Source organism: Fulmarus glacialis, unplaced genomic scaffold (genome assembly GCF_000690835.1).
Source record: "Fulmarus glacialis isolate BGI_N327 unplaced genomic scaffold, ASM69083v1 scaffold25807, whole genome shotgun sequence".
Classification (NCBI taxonomy): domain Eukaryota; kingdom Metazoa; phylum Chordata; class Aves; order Procellariiformes; family Procellariidae; genus Fulmarus; species Fulmarus glacialis.
Window position 1 is genome coordinate 25,716 of NW_009223101.1, and position 18,821 is coordinate 44,536.

General features: G+C 36.2%; 1 protein-coding gene across 1 annotated transcript in view; it reads left to right on the plus strand.

Annotated features, from left to right (window-relative positions):
- UBR5 (ubiquitin protein ligase E3 component n-recognin 5) overlaps positions 1-18,821 on the plus strand; it is a gene marked incomplete at its 5' end in the record, with an annotated part of 50,996 nt that overhangs the window by 25,658 nt on the left and 6,517 nt on the right. Inside the window, 27 exons of the mRNA XM_009581691.1 lie at positions 210-301; positions 1,261-1,407; positions 1,503-1,621; positions 1,702-1,828; positions 1,929-2,058; positions 2,284-2,444; positions 2,979-3,218; positions 3,451-3,574; positions 4,334-4,445; positions 5,582-5,713; positions 6,633-6,890; positions 7,208-7,476; positions 9,608-9,819; positions 10,206-10,436; positions 12,310-12,383; positions 12,977-13,149; positions 13,249-13,362; positions 13,965-14,185; positions 14,806-14,926; positions 15,056-15,154; positions 15,432-15,675; positions 16,242-16,353; positions 16,888-17,032; positions 17,324-17,454; positions 17,687-17,747; positions 18,078-18,253; positions 18,661-18,745. Coding sequence (XP_009579986.1) covers positions 210-301; positions 1,261-1,407; positions 1,503-1,621; positions 1,702-1,828; positions 1,929-2,058; positions 2,284-2,444; positions 2,979-3,218; positions 3,451-3,574; positions 4,334-4,445; positions 5,582-5,713; positions 6,633-6,890; positions 7,208-7,476; positions 9,608-9,819; positions 10,206-10,436; positions 12,310-12,383; positions 12,977-13,149; positions 13,249-13,362; positions 13,965-14,185; positions 14,806-14,926; positions 15,056-15,154; positions 15,432-15,675; positions 16,242-16,353; positions 16,888-17,032; positions 17,324-17,454; positions 17,687-17,747; positions 18,078-18,253; positions 18,661-18,745 — 4,110 coding nt within the window. The remainder of the gene's footprint in view (positions 1-209; positions 302-1,260; positions 1,408-1,502; positions 1,622-1,701; positions 1,829-1,928; positions 2,059-2,283; positions 2,445-2,978; positions 3,219-3,450; positions 3,575-4,333; positions 4,446-5,581; positions 5,714-6,632; positions 6,891-7,207; positions 7,477-9,607; positions 9,820-10,205; positions 10,437-12,309; positions 12,384-12,976; positions 13,150-13,248; positions 13,363-13,964; positions 14,186-14,805; positions 14,927-15,055; positions 15,155-15,431; positions 15,676-16,241; positions 16,354-16,887; positions 17,033-17,323; positions 17,455-17,686; positions 17,748-18,077; positions 18,254-18,660; positions 18,746-18,821) is intronic.

Below are 18,821 nucleotides of genomic sequence, written 5' to 3' on the forward strand. Positions count from 1 at the left end.
AGCTGTGGCGAAGATTTTGATGGAAACAGCTCTTTGAAAACACTGAATATTCTAACTAACAACAAAGTTTCACTTTCTAGAATTGACTTACTTCTAAGTGAAGGCATCAGTTTGAACAAGTGCAACTTTATTGTAACCTGAAATGCTGTGAGATTGCAAGCGCTGTAGGGAGAAAACTATGCATAATATTTTTGGTAAATTTTTTTTAGGATATATTTGAATGCCGAACATGTGGCCTATTGGAATCTCTTTGTTGTTGCACAGAATGTGCAAGGGTCTGTCACAAAGGACATGACTGCAAGTAAGTATTGTGTTCTGTTTCATATAATTAAATCAGAATTTTGTGGTTTCATTTGTCTACTGACAGTTAATAGTTTTTTTCCTTGGTTGAAGTGTTCAGATGTTAGAGAACAGAAGATTAATAAAATATTTAAAATATCTTTTTTTCCTTCTGCTCTGTAAGATTTATTTTATGGGTCAGAATTGAAAGAATAGCCTGAAGCAGTCTTGTACTTTAAACTTTGTAGAATTTAGAGTAAATGAGTAATTCTAACACCCTCAAAGTGCTTAATATTCTAAGAATAATATATCTAAATAATACCATGTTTTCATTTTGGGTGCCTCCAGGAGTTTTCTGAAGCCAGTGAATCCTGATGACAGATCATTCTTGTAAACTTCCAGAAAGAAGTGTAACATATTAATCTCTATAAGATCAACTGTAATAAAGGGAAAAGTGAGCAAGCAGTCAAATGAACAGTCAAGATGTCTCTGATCAACCTGGCCAAAGCTTTGAAGCTGCAGATGTTTTGTGCCACTATTACAGGGTGTAAATGTTACAGCATTAATATCCTAGCTATAATAAGCTAATAGATACAATTATAAAGATATTCTCAGCATTGTAACAATTACTGAGATTTTACTGCATGTCATGAGGATTTCCAACTTAACTTTCTTGGCTGGAGGCTATTTTGGGGAAGAATAAATGGTCTTGGATGAGTTTTACTAAGGCACTATGAAAAGCTCTGTAGTGAAACTGCCCTCTTAAAATGAGTGTAGGACACAAGACTAGCAAGTGTCAAGTGTTGCCACATATAAACTCCGCATTTCTCTTTCAAGCTAGGTTTTGGCATCTTGCTACTATAATAATCAAAAAAACTCTAGCAGGAGTCTTAATGTGTACAGTAACACCCTCAGCCTGTGTAGAAAATATTTGGTATATTACTAAACAATGTTGCAGCTTACCTTTTCTATTTCTTGTAGACTCAAACGAACATCTCCAACAGCCTACTGTGATTGCTGGGAAAAGTGCAAGTGTAAAACACTAATTGCTGGACAAAAGTCTGCTCGCCTTGATCTCCTTTACCGCCTGCTTACCACCACAAATCTTGTTACCATGCCAAATAGCAGGCAAGTTCATATGTGCAATGACTAGGGCAGAATAATTTTTATTATTTTTAAATATGCAGTATATCACATCTCCACTAATCAATTTTTCATTACAGGGGAGAACATCTGCTGCTGTTTTTAGTACAGACAGTTGCCAGGCAAACTGTAGAACACTGCCAGTACAGACCACCTAGAATTAGGGAAGATCGTAATCGTAAAACTGCAAATCCTGAAGGTAAGAGCTGTTTTAGTGAAATAAATGGCAAATTCCATATTTCAGTACCCCTGTCTTATATTGCTTTTTTGTCTCTTTAGATTCTGATATGCCTGATCATGATTTAGAACCTCCTCGTTTTGCCCAGCTTGCTTTGGAACGTGTTTTGCAGGATTGGAATGCACTGAAGTCCATGATCATGTTTGGCTCCCAGGAAAATAAAGACCCGTGTGTATTTACACATAGTTGTCAATGTAAAGTTTCATCTGATATTTGAGACCTGCTGACTTATATAAAATTTATTTCCTTTCTTTTTGTTTTTTCCAAGTCTTAGTGCAAGCAGTAGGATAGGTCATCTTCTGCCTGAAGAACAAGTTTACCTGAATCAGCAGAGTGGAACTATTCGCTTGGACTGTTTTACGCACTGCCTTATTGTCAAGTGTACAGCAGACATTTTGGTAAGCGCTCTTAGCCATGTTATACATAGATTTTCTGAATAATGTGATCTTACACTGTATCTCAGGTGATACGCTTGGAGACTAATTTGAAAATAACTTCAAGTTAGTTGTGGTTTTGTGAATTTATACTGTTATGACTGTGGTCTCCCTTTGAATCTTAATTTGTTTTGTTTCATGCTTCTAAATTACACACCATTATTGGGTTGTAATGACTTGTTTCTACAGCTCTTAGATACTTTGCTGGGTACTCTGGTAAAGGAATTACAAAACAAGTATACACCAGGACGCAGAGAAGAAGCTATTGCTGTTACAATGAGATTCCTGCGTTCTGTAGCAAGAGTGTTTGTCATTCTTAGTGTGGAAATGGCTTCCTCCAAAAAGAAAAAGTAAGTGGTGGGGGGTGTGTATGTGTTCATTGTGGTGGTTTGGGGGTTTTTTAATTTAAATATTTATTCTCTTATTAAACGAGTTGATACAAATCAACAATAGGCAGAGACATCTGAATTAATTTGCGGTCTGTAGGCAGCATTGTGTGGAAAGGTGCAAACCTCAGGATTGCACAATAGCTGCTGGTATGTCATGTACCTTTTTAATACAACACTTGTTAAACTTATATGTTCATACTGAACCTTTTTGTTTAAAATGTTAGGATTTTTGGAAGTAGAGTTTTTTAACGTACTAAAATTACAGTCTATGGTTGTTTATCAGTAATAGATTTAGATATCCAGCCTTAGTCTCAAATTATTGAATGGTGTTTTTAACTGACTTGAATAGCTGTGCATATTGTTACTATACACACACGAATGTATGTATCAGTTAAAGATAATTGTCTTGACTATTTGAAAAAAAATTTGATATCACCATAAAGTTTTTTGGAAAAAAAGACGTTTGACCTTTATTCCATATTTTTTTTTCCCTAGCAATTTTATTCCACAGCCAATTGGAAAATGTAAACGTGTATTCCAAGCATTATTGCCGTATGCTGTTGAAGAGTTGTGCAATGTAGCAGAATCTCTAATTATTCCAGTCAGGATGGGAATTGCACGTCCTACAGCACCCTTTACTCTTGCTAGCACTAGTATAGATGCCATGCAGGGAAGTGAAGAACTGTTTTCTGTGGAGCCTCTGCCACCCAGACCATCATCTGACCAGTCTAGCAGGTAAAATTCGCAAAAGCTCACTATTCGTTCTTTTCAAAGACTTGTTAAAGGTGGTTTTGTTTTGGGTTTTTGCTGGCTTTTCATTAACAGAAGTATGGTGAGGCTGCTTATTCGGGCCAAGCATTTTGGAAGTACTTTCCCACTGACAGATTTCTACAGTAATTTAGGTTCATAATGACATCCAGAGGTCCAAATCTACTTTTTGGGGTTTGTTTTGTTTGTTTTTTTAAAGTTCTAGTCAATCTCAGTCATCCTACATCATAAGGAATCCTCAGCAAAGACGAATCAGCCAGTCACAACCAGTTCGTGGCAGGGATGAAGAACAAGATGATATCGTTTCAGCAGATGTGGAAGAGGTCAGTTTTCTTTTTTTGTATCTTTTTTTTTTCTTCTCAGTATGGCACCTAATGCATTAGCACATGCTTTAAAGTCTGAACCAGAAATCCGTGCATCAAGACCTCTGATTTGCAGAAGGTACTGAGTAGTACTTCATGAAGTCCTACCATGCCATAAGCATTTTGTTTTAACAGAGCTTTGTAATTGTTGTTTTGTATTCAGAAACATTTAGTCATTTCAGAGTATACTAAGTGCCTTACATTTGACAGAATTACAGTATGATTTAGAATACTAATAAAGAATACTAATAAATATATCTGTCATTTCCTTTACATGTATAAACTTATGCTATATTATAAGTCCCTGTTAAAAAAGTTTTTAAGTCTTTCAGCACATGGTTGCTATTACGTAGGTACTATTGGAGAACTAGGGGGTCTTTTAACAGAATGGTAGCTCTTCAATAGTTAGAAACTAATTCTAGGTTTTACAGTCAGTTTTACCCTTTCAGCATTAAAATCTAATGTCCAAGGCTGTGTTTTATTTGTGGGCCTGATTTTTTTTTTTTTCCACAACACTGTGGACTGTACAACCACATACAACTACTGTGACTGTAAGTTCATTTTCTGTTCACGTCAATGACACTTGTGAGGTCATCTTTCTTAGATGTGGTTTTTTGTGCCTTATTTTTTAAATCAAATTTTGCACTGAGTTTTTGAAAATACGTGGATTATCTCTGATATGGAAGATATTCTAGCATAAAATTTCAATGCTCTTTCCAGGTTGAGGTGGTTGAGGGGGTAGCTGGTGAAGAAGACCATCATGATGAACAGGAAGAACATGGAGAGGAAAATGCTGAAGCAGAAGGACAGCATGATGAGCATGATGAAGATGGTACGTATAATGTACATCATGCACATTACTGCTTGGATGAGCAAACTGTGCATCAAAACCAAAAGGCATCTTTGGAGTCACCAATGATAATGATTTGGGAGACATGCATGAGTAAAGAGAATCCAAGGGTTTCATACTACGCATCTTACAAAAGGAGATGAGTAAAATTATAGATGACTTGTAGTAGGCAAGTACATGAAAATTTTTATTCTTCTCTTTCTGCACGAGGAGAAAAACATTAAGGTATCAAAGGATTAAAAAAACCCCAACCCTCAAATGTTATTATATGCTTGGTTAACAATATCTATTTTGCCTTTTGTATTTGCTACTGTAAAATGTTACTGACATAAACTACTTGAAGGACTAAAAAAATAGCCTAACGCTTGTATGGCTAATGATAGAATAGCGGTAATGGTAGATGTGTTCTCAAAAGGGATCTGAATCATGGTGAGCTAGTTTACAAAACAATCACAAAATATTAAATTACAGTTCAGTATTTTATAGACAAAATTAATCCATTTTGTATGAAAATTCTTGCCATTAATATGACTTGTCTTTCATTAGTTAGTTTGGGATTAGATGGCCCAAAGCTGTGATTAAAAGAAAATTTACCATCTTCTCTTTCTGACTGTGCCTTGTGTTTCCAGTCAACCCATTTACAGTACAGGAAATGTGTTTATTCACTTCCTGACTATTCAGAACATTTAATTCTCAAACTTAGAACCTGTATTTTTTAATTAGATTTTTTTTAAAGTTTTCAGGTACTCCTTAGATATTAATTTGAAACAGCATATGGTTAATTGTCCTATATATGTGCATGAAGAGTTGTGGAGTCTTTTGGCTCGAGTGACTAATTCTGAATCCTTAAAGTCTTAATTTTCAGTGTGTGTGTTGAATGTATATGTGCAGTACAGAGTGAGAGGGCCAGGGGTTGCTAATTGCTGGAAAATAAGAAAATACGCTCCAAGCATTGCTGCATGTTTGCACTGCTTTTATGACCTCTCCCTGCATATCCATTAACTTCTGCTATAGTAAGAGGCTCTGGGTTTTGTTTAATGTGTCTTATATGAGTTACCACAGTCATTCTATTTTTTTCTCTTTCTAAATATGAGGTGTTTTGTACATTGTTTTTATAGGCAGTGATATGGAGTTGGATTTGCTAGCTGCTGCTGAAACAGAAAGTGACAGTGAGAGTAACCACAGTAATCAGGACAATGCTAGTGGGCGCAGAAGCGTTGTCACTGCAGCTACTGCTGGGTCAGAAGCAGGTACGCCCCATCATCTTGTGTTTAATCTAGCAGTTTAAATTTAGATGTTAGGATTAAGTTGTACAGGAAAAAGAAATGTGTTAGTGATTGAACATGTCTTTAACAAGGGCAGAATTGGCTTCACCTAAGAAATATTATTCTTTTCCTTTGGATCTGCACTGCATCCAGCACTCCAGAGGTATACTGGAGAAATTACTTACTTCACAACTAGATTGGACAGAGTGAGAATTACCTGGTTATGATATTTTAACAAATACCTTTCCCTTGTAATCTTATTTTCCCTTTCTTTATTTTTTTCTCTTCACCCAGCTTCTTCCCTCCCACCTTCGCCTTCCCCACATTTCCAGTTTTTCCTTTGCTTTTTCTTTGCCTGTAGTTGTAAGGTACTATGCAAGACTTTTTAAACAAGGAGATGCACTAAGATGTGGCCTATCTTTTTTTGCTCTTATGGAGCTTCTGCATGTGTTAGCCAGAGATTACCTTGCACTCTTGTGAAGTGAAATGAAATGTTTTCACTCGTTTTTATTGTAGAAGTTAGATATGATTTAAAACAAAACACAAAACCTGACCAGTCATTTTAAGGCTTTTTGAAAGCAACTGCTCTACTGTCCAGTTTGGAAGTATAATTTTTAGAATTTATTGCCTGGGGGCAGAATCAGTGAACAATTTTTAAATCAAATTATTTCTTAATTTATCTTTTGAAATGTAAGTAATCTTACTGCTTTTTCATGAAACCTATGGAAAATTAGCAGTATGTTATAAGAATAATTTATTAAATATTTTCAGTAGCAGTACTTGAACCTTTTTAGTATGTGTAGTTTCTTCTCATAGAAAAAGTTTACAATGCTGACATGATACATGTCTACGTGCACATATGTGCAGTTGTCAGTTACTGTTTATTGCTTATTTTCCTCAACAGGAGCTAGCAGTGTTCCAGCATTTTTTTCTGAAGATGACTCTCAATCAAATGATTCCAGTGACTCTGATAGTAGCAGCAGTCAGAGTGATGACATAGAGCAGGAGACCTTCATGCTTGATGAGCCTCTGGAGCGAACCACAAATAGCTCACATGCCAATGGTGCTGCCCAAGCTCCCCGTTCCATGCAATGGGCTGTACGTAATACCCAAAACCAGAGGACTACTAGCACTGCTCCTTCTAGTACGTCAGCCCCAGCAGGCAAGTCTGAGTAAAATGCATGCATGAATGTCAGTTAACTCTGGCTTTGTTCCTTCCTCTGTTTTTGTTTGTTCTCTTAAGGATGAAATCTTACCTATCTCGACTGTTCCAGTTGTGGTTTTGAATTTAAAAAAAGGAAGGATCTGTTGTAGTTCTTAAGAATATATGAGTATGCTTACTGTAGCTAGTAATTTTTGCCAGTTGGAGTTGTGATGTCAGTAATATTTACAAGTTTATTTCTAGAAATGTTCATGATATCAGTCAATACAGAAAATATGTAGCAAATTAATTAATGTCATACCTGCCTTTATGTTTAGCAAGTTCAGCGGGCTTGATTTACATTGATCCATCAAACCTACGTCGGAGCGGTACCATCAGTACGAGTGCTGCAGCAGCAGCTGCAGCACTTGAAGCCAGCAATGCAAGCAGCTATTTAACATCTGCAAGCAGTTTAGCAAGAGCATACAGTATTGTGATACGGCAGATATCTGATCTGATGGGTCTGATTCCCAAGTACAATCATTTAGTATACTCCCAGATCCCAGCTGCGGTGAAGCTGACTTATCAAGATGCAGTTAACTTGCAGGTAAGAACATCCAAATCTCTGTAGAGAGACATAATTTCAATACAGTTAGTTTTTTAGGTAAAATCATAGAATTGTTGAGGTTGAAAGTGACCTCTGAAGATTGTCTAGCCCAGATTCCCTGCAGGGTCAACAGGACAAGGCTGCTCAGGACTGTGTCCAGTCAGGTTTTTAATATCTCCAAGGATGGAGACTCCACAGCTGCTCTGGGCAACCTGTTAAGTGTTTGAAAACTTTCATAGTAAAAACGTTTTTTCTTGAGTTTAAATGGACTTTTCCAAATATGTCAATTTGTGCCTATTACCTCTTGTCCATTCATTGGATATCAATGAGAAGAGTCTGGCTCTGTATACTTTGTCTTTTTATCAGGTATTTATACACACTGATAAGATCTTCCTGAGTTTGTTTCTTGAGTCTAAACTGTCCTAGCTCTCTCAGCCTCTCATCATATGAGAGATAGTGTAGGCTGAAGTAGCTGTAGTTTCTAATTCCATTAAATTGTTCATATTTCATATAAGTATATTCTTTCAAAAAAGGAATTTCAGTTGATTTCCCCCCTCCCCCCCCAACTAAGTCTGACTGGTATCTAATTAATGGCTAAGTCAGGATTGACTGCTTTGGAGATACTAGTGATCTCTACTAGACATCTTTTGCCCTATTCTTTTTGACATGAACTGTTGAGCCTATAAAAGAAGTAAGTTAGTAAGGGCCAAATAATTAAATGAGATAAAAGATTGGTACAGGTAAATATACTGTTCGCTGTCCCTTCTTTCAGGGACATGATCATCCTTTCCCTGTTATGTGCGTAGTTTTTGGTACAGTGCTCTTGACTGTCAATTTTTGAAAGTATATGTAAAACGCATCTTTAGAGAAAATACATGATGAAAGGGAAGACTGGTATCTGGCATGCATAGAAAGAAGTTTCAGAGACTAGCCACACAGGAGGAACTTCAGTGTGTTCAGAAAGTATATATCAACTTGCATGTGGGCATAGTGTATAGAGTGAAATTGTCTGTACTGAATTTAGTACAAAAATCAACTGTCAGAATAATACCGCTGCTTTGGGGAATCCAAGAAATCAAGTGATGCTGTTTTCTGTTAGTAATACTGTGTGCTGGGATGTGAAAACCGGATGACAATATATTTACTTGTAATTGAGCCACAAAGTATTTGTATGGCTCTACTTTCACAGTACGATGGAAGAAAGATATTCTGGGATCAAACACTGGGGGAAATATGCAGGGAAAGAAATAAGAGAACATAGTTTTATTATGGAGGAGGCTAAAATCACTTTCAGTTCAGGAGATTCTTAGTGGGAAAATACTGTCTCTGCTGACTAGAGATGTTTTGCAAAAGTTACCTTTTTGCCAGATGAGTGCACAGGAGATCTGTCCATCTGAGGCAGCAAGAGATTTGTATTAGCATGTGAAAGCTTGATAGCGGAGGTTTCATTTGGATACAGAAACGGGGGTTGAGACAGCATTTTGTTAGTTTAGTGGATATAAGAACATTTGAAGTGTGAGGGATGTTTTTGAAGACCAGAATGTAGAGGAATGAAGAAAGCAGACTGATAAAACAAAAGAACAGGTCAATGGACTTTACAAATGGCAAGAAAAGCAGTCTTCGGAGCCAGTATTGGGAACAGGTGACAAAAGGAGAGGCTTGTTCCCTGTGCGGGTCTTAACTTTGTCGTCCTCACTGAGTAAGTTGCAAGGTGTGAAGAATGGTGAAAGATCTGGCTGGTGAATGCCATAGCAGGATGAGGGCTGTTAAAGCTACTAGAAAGTCAGGAATTGGACCAAAATCCTCAAGATATGCGCACCTGGGAGATGCTAGGTGGTCATAAGGTGAGGAGTAGAAGAGATGCCCAAAAGGGAGAGAGGGATGGTGAGAATGCTTTACAGACACCAAGATACTAAGTGATGAGAGCTGCATACCACTACAGTAAATCAGCAGTCTCAATAAAGCTTTTGGAAACTGTTCATTGGTCATTCTTGAATGTGGTTTTACAGCCTCTTTGTTTGTAGGGAATCAGGTGTAACTGTAAAAGCCATGGTGGAGGCTTATGTTGAGATTTCATTCTCATCATCTAGTTCTGTTGTTTGCAAAACTCATTAAATCTCATTTTCTATAGAATTACGTAGAAGAAAAGCTTATTCCTACTTGGAATTGGATGGTTAGTATCATGGACTCTACTGAAGCGCAGCTGCGTTATGGTTCTGCGTTAGCATCTGCTGGTGATCCTGGGCATCCAAATCACCCTCTCCATGCTTCTCAGAACTCAGCCAGAAGGGAAAGGATGACAGCCCGTGAGGAAGCTAGCTTAAGAACACTCGAGGGAAGAAGGTATGAAGATAGTTTGATTACTGCACGCGATACAAGTTACCAGTTTTACAGTCAAATCTTGTACACTAACATTTTAGGAATCTAATTTTGTAATGCAGCAGTGTAGTTACTGTTTTGATTTGAGTTGGCTTCCTGTGTTGTTGCTAATATTTGGTTTATTCTGACATACTAGATTCATCTCGAGTATTAACTGTTTATAATATACTGCACCAGAGCTGCTTATAGTAAAGCATAAACCTATGATTGTTACTCTTCTTATTACACTGTTTTTGTGAGGGTTTTTTGGAGTTTTTACATCCATATTTCAAATACAGAGACTAATACATAAAGGATGAATTCTACTGTGATGCCTAACCTCTCTGTATTCAATCTTTTTCTCTCACTAGACGCGCTACTTTACTCAGTGCCCGTCAGGGAATGATGTCAGCACGTGGTGATTTCCTGAACTACGCACTGTCTTTGATGCGTTCTCACAATGACGAGCACTCGGATGTTCTTCCTGTTCTAGATGTCTGTTCACTAAAGCACGTAGCATATGTTTTTCAAGCCCTTATTTATTGGATTAAAGCAATGAATCAACAGACAACATTGGATACTCCTCAGCTGGAACGGAAAAGGTATCGAGGCTGACTCATAGAAACAAAAACTTTTGCAAAAGTGGCATATGCTCTTTTGTTTCAGTCATTGGCATTGTTAGTCAGCAACTCATATAAATATATACATATATCTATATATCTGTGTGTGTGTGTATAGTAACATGCATATTATAAAAAGAATATATATGATGGCACATGATGTACATATGTTTGATTGATAAGCCTGTTGCAGTATCCTATTCAAGTTTTTTTATGTTGATTGCTGTAAAAGGTTTTCTTACCACTGGAACTTGAGTTTGATTTTTAATTCTATGACAGTGCCTCTAAAAGATGTACTCAGGACAATTTCTTAGCTGAAAAATGCAATCTGCTCCTCACATTTAACATGATAACAACTTACTTGGAATTCTGTCAAACATGTTAAGAATGACATGGGAGAAAATGTCAAAGTCTGGTATGATGGGCTTAGTAGTTCTGTTTTCTATTTGGTTATGGATATTTGAGACTTACCTGATGATTTAAAGCAGGATAGGGAAATCAATAGCTGAAAATGTCCTTAAGTTGAAAATCCCTGCTACTTCAACTATAGCATTTTACAAGGTGCATTTATTACTTTTTAAAACACTGTAAGATTTTTTTTTTTTTAGAAATGTTCTTTGATTTGAAATGGCAATTAATGATCATAGAAATGTCCACATGTTGGTAGTCTACACCATCTGTTCCCATTTCTTACTAAGTTTGGAGGTAATGTACCTGAACAGTCCCAGTCAACAGTCAAACAAATGCAAATCTTTGCCCCTTCCTGCCCCTAATTTTCAATTAGGTCGAACTTAACTTTTCCTTTTCTCTACAAATTTCGTAACTGTAAAATATGAGGTATCAATATTTTAGATATCTGTTGAACTGCCTCTTTAGTTCCAATGTTATGTTCAGTATATCTTGGTAATGCAAGGCATGTTATGACCTCAAAATGTATTCCAGAGGATGTTGTTTCAACAGTAGTTTCCTCACAAGTAGGGATGATTTAATACAGCAACTGATGGAGTTTTTGTGCTGGCTGACTTGAGTAGTTAGAGCTGTGGCTTTTAGCCTTTTCCGGGCAATAACATACTTCTGGAATCTGCTTTGTCCCCAAAAGTTCACATATTGAAATCTGTCAAATAACAATTCATCAGAGAATTGCGAAATTCCCATGAAATGCTTATAAAACTATGAAGACCTAGATCTTTTCAATTAAAGGTGACTGGTTCAAATTCAAACAGTCAGTTGCTTTATGTTAGATGACATTCACTGTATGAAACGAAATTTTATTGGTCTTCATCTAGTTTCAGAACATATTTCACAATGCACAAACTGCCAGAAATGAATACTAATCAAAGTTCTTGATCCTTTTTATAGTACAGTGAAATCCATTTCTTCAATATGCAGCTTGCAGACTTGCCTTCTGAAGTGTGATCAGTGACATTCTTTTTATAGGACTAAGCGTATTCTACACCAATAAAATTTAGAATAGTATTCACTTACATATTTCTTCCACCAATGCAGGGCTCCTAGGTTTTCTTATATTGACATAGTCTTTAAAAACAAGCATACCCATCACTGTCTGAAGCTGTAACTTCTTACATCAAAATTGGTAGGTGGCCAAATGGCTATAAGGGTTACTTGCAGTACTGTAGTGAGTGAGTATGTAATGAGTAGTACTCTACAGTGCTTTGATTTTAGAGTGAGTTCGTTCTTGTTATGTATAGCTCTCAAGTACACTTACTGATAATACTCTTGTTTTTATTGATTGCTACATATGTAAATGTTTTGCCTAATGTTTTCTTCAAGGGGATTGACTCTTCTTTTTTCTTTTTTTTCTTTTTTTTCTTTTTTTTTTTTTTTTTTTTTTAAGAACTCGGGAACTTTTGGAACTGGGTCTTGACAATGAAGATTCAGAACATGAAAATGATGATGACACCAATCAAAGTTAGTATACAGAAACACTTCTATAGTATGCCAATATGCGACACTTTCCTAGTGTTTTTTCCACTTTAGCTAGCTGAGACTTTTTGAATAAATTTTGCTACTTCTATATGTTACATTAAGGTTGTGTTTTAGTAAGATTTTCTTACCATTGTTACTTTACCAAATTTCTTCTGCCATTGCGTGTTCTCATTTCGGGGCCCTCTTTTTGTCTCCTTTCTCTCTCAGCTGCAGAAATTGTGCCCTTACTTATCATTCTACACAATGACAGAATTTAAAATTTGAATCAGAGTTAAACTGATTTTTTTGATCTGATGAAACTGCTGCTGAAAATGGTAGAATGTATACTCTATACTAAATACATATACTGTAGGAGTGCATGTTCAGTAAAATTAGTTAATGTAAAAAGAATAAAAGTGGTGACTAAGCAACTTAATAAAAATACGGGATTTGTGGAAGCATCCTGTAGAAGTATTAAATTTGCAGAGATGCTCCTCCAGTCAGATAGCTAAGAGGGAAGTGTATTAATTTTTGGTATTTTAATCCTTTGCTTCTATAACTGTGAAAATTGAATCAAAATCTTCTCTGATATTTAGGTGCTACACTCAATGACAAAGATGATGACTCCCTCCCAGCAGAGACTGGCCAAAACCATCCATTTTTCAGACGATCAGACTCTATGACGTTCCTCGGCTGCATTCCGCCCAATCCTTTTGAGGTTCCTCTGGCAGAGGCCATCCCTCTGGCAGACCAGCCCCATCTATTACAGGTGACATCAGAGATGGTATTCTGGAAGAAAACTGCAGTTTGCTTTTTCATTTCTAACTGAAGTATATTATTTACCTAGAATGCTTTTGTTAATTTTCAGCCAAATGCTCGCAAAGAAGATCTGTTTGGCCGACCAAGTCAGGGTCTGTATTCATCTTCTGCCAACAGCGGGAAATGCTTAATGGAAGTTACAGTGGATAGAAACTGCCTTGAGGTAGGTTTAAAGGTTTTATTATTTTAAACAATAGGGTAATTTAAGCTAGCACCTTCATTCCTTATAAAGACATTTTAATATTTTCAGAGAGAATTTTAAGTAGCTTTCAGGTAGATAATTTAAAAGCCCGGTAAGTGTGAAAACTTGGGCTTTTTATGAAAAGTATGCTTAATTTTTTTTAAATGTAGGAACTTTTATGATTATTGATTTATAGCAGATTTCAGGCAATATTTTTAAAGGCTGCAGTACAGTCCCGAGTTAGTTTTTGAATGCCAATTTATATAATTATTTGTGATAAAAAGAATTATATCTCCTTATAGCCCAGTAGATTTGACTTGCCTGCAGACTTAAGCATTAAATGGCAGGCATATGAAATGCAAACATAAAGTGGGAAAATGTTTTTTTGTATTTGTTGAAATACAAAGTTTGTTGAAATACTGTGTTTTAACAGGTCAATTACAGTGCTCATTTTTGTGTGGTTTAAAAATTTTATATATTTTTTTTTTTATATGTGTGTGTATATATATAGATTTATATATCTCATGAAAAAGCCTTCTAGACTGCTTTGAAAGTGCAATTAAATTTTACTTCTCTTTGTTTAGGTTCTTCCAACTAAAATGTCTTATGCAGCCAACTTAAAAAATGTTATGAGCATGCAAAATCGGCAAAAGAAGGAAGGGGAGGAACAAAATGTGCCTACAGAAGAATCTGAGAGTTCAAAGCCAGGGCCTTCAGCTCATGATCTTGCAGCACAACTGAAAAGCAGCTTGTTGGCAGAGATAGGATTGACAGAAAGTGAAGGGCCACCTCTCACATCTTTCAGGTAGTTTGAGTTAAAAATTAGTCTGTGAAATATTACTGAACTGATAAAAGGATATTTGGGACTCTGAAAAGTCTTTTTAAATTAAAATGGGTAGCTTACTTCAGTTTGAATTTGTAGTTTGTGTTTGATAGCTTTTAAAATGAACAGTTGAACGGTCTTTAAAGAGGTCTGTGCAAACTGTAGTAAAATTTACTACCTGACTTCCTGCTGCAGACCTAGTATGATGTCCTGGGTAGCTAAGTTTAAAAATTGGAATTGTGTCTGGTGATACTGACCACACTTTATGCAGTTAGGGATTGAACTGCTCTCACTTTGAATTACAGCTTTTTTAAAAAAATTAAAGTCTCAACTGAAGGGGAGACCAAGAACAGTGAATTCCATGTAGCAGTGAAGTTACATGCTTTGCAAGTAATTTCTCTTTGGAAGCAAGAATTGTGTTTCAGCTTAAACTAAGCAGCTTCATATGCTTTTGTCCACAAACTTACTGTACTGTGTTGTTGTTTATCAGAAATAAAGAACTTATTTGAAGGCAGAGGATAAGAAAAAGCAGAAGTACACAAAATGTGATTGAAATTTAACGTGATTTTGCTTGTCTGTTATTTTTTCCATCCTTCTGTCAGGCCACAGTGTAGCTTCATGGGCATGGTTATATCTCATGACATGTTGCTGGGACGTTGGCGCCTTTCTTTAGAGTTGTTCGGTAGAGTATTCATGGAAGATGTTGGAGCAGAGCCTGGATCGGTATGTATTTCTCACTGTGAGGACAATTCCTCTTACAACTAAATTGTGAACCTCCCTCATTATTCTGATTTTGGGTTTTGTTTTTTTGTTGTTTCTTTTTTTGTTTTGTTTTGTTTTGTTTTTTTTAAGATCTTGACTGAATTAGGTGGCTTTGAAGTAAAGGAATCAAAATTCCGCAGGGAGATGGAAAAACTTAGAAACCAACAATCCAGAGATTTAACATTGGAGGTAAAAAATGTTAGTTTATCTTCTGAATTTGTTTTCATCAAAAGTTGAATTATCACACATTGCAGTAACTTGGTAAGAGAAGTTGTATCTCAAAGTCTGCAAGCAGGTGTCTTAAACCTTACTTTGTGAGCTATGTTGCAATTATTCTGTAGTTTTTCACAGTCTAATTGGTGTTTTCTGAGTCTATGCAGAAGTGTCCAGAAACTTCTTGTGAAGCTGAAATTCTCTCAGTATGATGATTGGTAAAGAAAACAAAACTTTTTTGTGTTTTTACTAGGTTGATCGAGACAGAGATCTTCTGATTCAGCAGACCATGAGGCAGCTCAACAATCATTTTGGTCGCAGGTGTGCTACCACTCCGATGGCTGTACACAGAGTAAAAGTTACTTTTAAGGATGAGCCAGGAGAAGGCAGCGGTGTAGCACGAAGCTTTTATACTGCTATTGCACAGGCTTTTCTGTCAAATGAGAAACTGCCAAATCTAGATTGTATTCAGAATGCCAACAAGGGTACCCATACAAGTAAGTGATGCACAGCAGTTAATCTACAGATAACATTCAGAAAAACCTTAGATGCTTTCTTACATTGAAATACTTGGCTTTTGTTAGCTCAGCACGGGAACTGTGAAAATTGTGAAAATTCTTTCTCTGAGGCAAGGAAATGACTTTTTTTCTGCTTTCAGAAACAGGAAGCTCTTGTTTTTCTCCAAACAAGAGTCTGCTTTAGATGTGCTCATCTTTTTTGAGCATCTTTCTCTCCAGTAGGTAATAATTGTCAAGATTTTAGCTAGTAAGAGCTTATACATTTTAATATGACTGCTCCATCTGGCTTCTCAAAAATACGTTTTAATGTTTTTGAAAGTGTATGTAAACTCTTAAAGTAGTTTGGCATTTGTAAGTTGGTACAAACACTTCAGGTTCCTTCTTTAAGTTTGGCTGAGCCCCAATCACTACTTCAAGTGAAGTGGTTCTGTCTCATTGATCTCTTTCAAGCTGTCTTCCAAAACTGTGTCGTCCTTGCACTGAAACTTAGGTAGGAGAGAGAAATACAAAGATGTTTAAGCTTATGATGTTTTTTCCCCCTTCAGGTCTGATGCAGAGATTGCGAAATAGGGGAGAGAGAGATCGGGAAAGGGAGCGAGAGAGAGAAATGCGGAGAAGTAGTGGCTTACGAGCTGGTTCTCGGAGAGATAGGGATAGGTAAGTGATATATTTTTAATTTGTTGGAGATACTTTGTCAAATAGAATAATTGCCTTGGTCATCTTCAGGAAAGATACTTTTACTTCCTCAAATTAAAGGTGTCTGTCTTTTTCACTTTCAGGAGCAATTTACAGGGTAATTTCTTGAAATTCAATATGTACTTTAATTCTTTAAAGAATAATTATGCTTACTTTAGCATTGATAGATTATGTCTCAACCATATGCCATCAATCTCTCCTGCTAAAACAATAATAAAAATTTGAGTACTAGAACAAAATTGTGAGGTGGTTTAGAAACATCATTGCCGTTGGTGGCATGTCTGACTGCTGTATCCAAAATACTAGTAGCATTAACATACCTGGTTCATTTTGATTCTCTGTTTCTGAATCATTCTCTCCAAGCAGCTATGAGCAACGCAACTATTCCAGCATAAAAGCTAGTGCTATTTTGAATCTGTGTGCAAATGATATTGTTCCAGAGGATTTTTGCATATTTCCTCTGAAATGAGTACAAACTCCTCTAATTTTCTTAAGGGACTTTAGAAGACAACTTTCCATTGACACACGGCCTTTTAGACCGGCATCAGAAGGAAATCCTAGCGATGACCCTGACCCTCTTCCAGCACACAGACAAGCCCTTGGAGAAAGGCTCTACCCTCGAGTGCAAGCAATGCAACCAGTAAGACTTATCTAATACACTTAATGATACATTGTTCTTGTCATCTTTTAGTTTTAAAATTAATTTCCTTGTCTGTTATTGTTTAACATAACTGAAAATATTTGAACAATGTAGGGCTGTTTTTATATTCTTTGGCATTTTCTTAAGATTTTGTTTCTGTAATTTGTCATTTAGCTTAGGAGGTATCTTGTAATGCATTCTATATTTAAAATACTAAAACTTTCATAAATCCGTATTTGAAAATGAGAGAACTGAAGGAGAATAGTAAGACATATCATTCCTTATCCCCAGGCATTTGCAAGTAAAATCACAGGAATGTTGTTGGAATTGTCCCCTGCTCAGCTGCTTCTGTTACTAGCTAGTGAAGATTCCCTTAGAGCAAGAGTTGATGAAGCAATGGAACTCATTATTGCACATGGCAGGTAAAGTATCAAGGATTTAGGTAAGAAGTGAAAACTGATTTTGTAGCCAAAGCACTGGTACTGTGCTACATCTAACTTTGATACATGGAACTTATTCCTTGCTTTGTTCTAGATATTTTTCTTTGGACAAGTGACTTGTTGACTTTGGTTTAATCTGATCTGCCTGGTTTCAGAATATGACAATTCCTTATTGTGAAATTAAATCTGCCTTTTTTTTTTTTCCCTTGTCAAGGGAGAATGGTGCTGACAGTATATTGGATCTTGGATTGCTAGACTCTTCAGATAAAGTGCAGGTAATGAACTTTGCACAAATTAAATTTACTTAAGATCCAGTTGTATCAGTTAATTTTAAAAGCTTAAGCAACTGGAGCCTTCCTTTATCATGCAAGACAAAGTTATGTTTAATCATCTTGTGGGGTTATCTTTTTTTTTTTCCTTTCTTTTTTCTTTTGAAAAGATTAAGTAGTAATTACTCGAAAGTATAAAATGTTACTGTTAGGAAATATCATGGAAATTCTTAACCAATGGAACTTGAATCTTTGGGTCTAGGAGCAAATAGCTTGTTGATGTGTGTCAGTTACTAGAAGTAAGTTTGTTAATTGCTACTCTGACTTTCAAAACAGGAAAATAGAAAGCGACACGGTTCCAGCCGCAGTGTAGTAGATATGGAATTAGATGATACAGATGATGGGGATGATAATGCACCACTTTTCTACCAACCTGGAAAACGAGGTTTTTATACACCAAGACCTGGTAAAAACACAGAAGCAAGGCTGAATTGTTTCAGAAACATTGGCAGGTATGCTACTATTAACTTTCTAGTCTGAAAAAATGTAAAAGACCAATACACAAAATACCAGGGAGAGTACCAATGATCCAAGCTGCAAAAACTTTCTTTATTACTCTCATACTCTGTATTTCTCACCTGGAGCTAAATAGTGGGGAATTTGCACATGTCCACTTGAGGTTTCTTTTCCTGTTAAATTTTTATTTTTATCTTTTTTTTACAATCTCGAAGTCTTATACTGCAGGAAGTATTTTTTTGAAATTACATATGTCCATGATTTTCTTTTGGGGATTGATAAGGTGGAAAGCTAGCTCCAGCTTGATTCGTAGAATATTTTGACTTTTTTAATGTAAGTTTGCTGAAAGATCTCCAATGTAATTTCTGTCATACCGAAACAAAACCCAAACATGTATTTTCAGAATCCTAGGATTGTGCTTGTTGCAGAATGAACTATGTCCCATTACGTTAAATAGACATGTAATCAAAGTTCTTCTCGGCAGAAAGGTAAGTTGAACATAGGAATTTGAATTTTCTTTAATTACATAAAATCTCATCTTTAAAAACTCTCTTCCCACCCCCC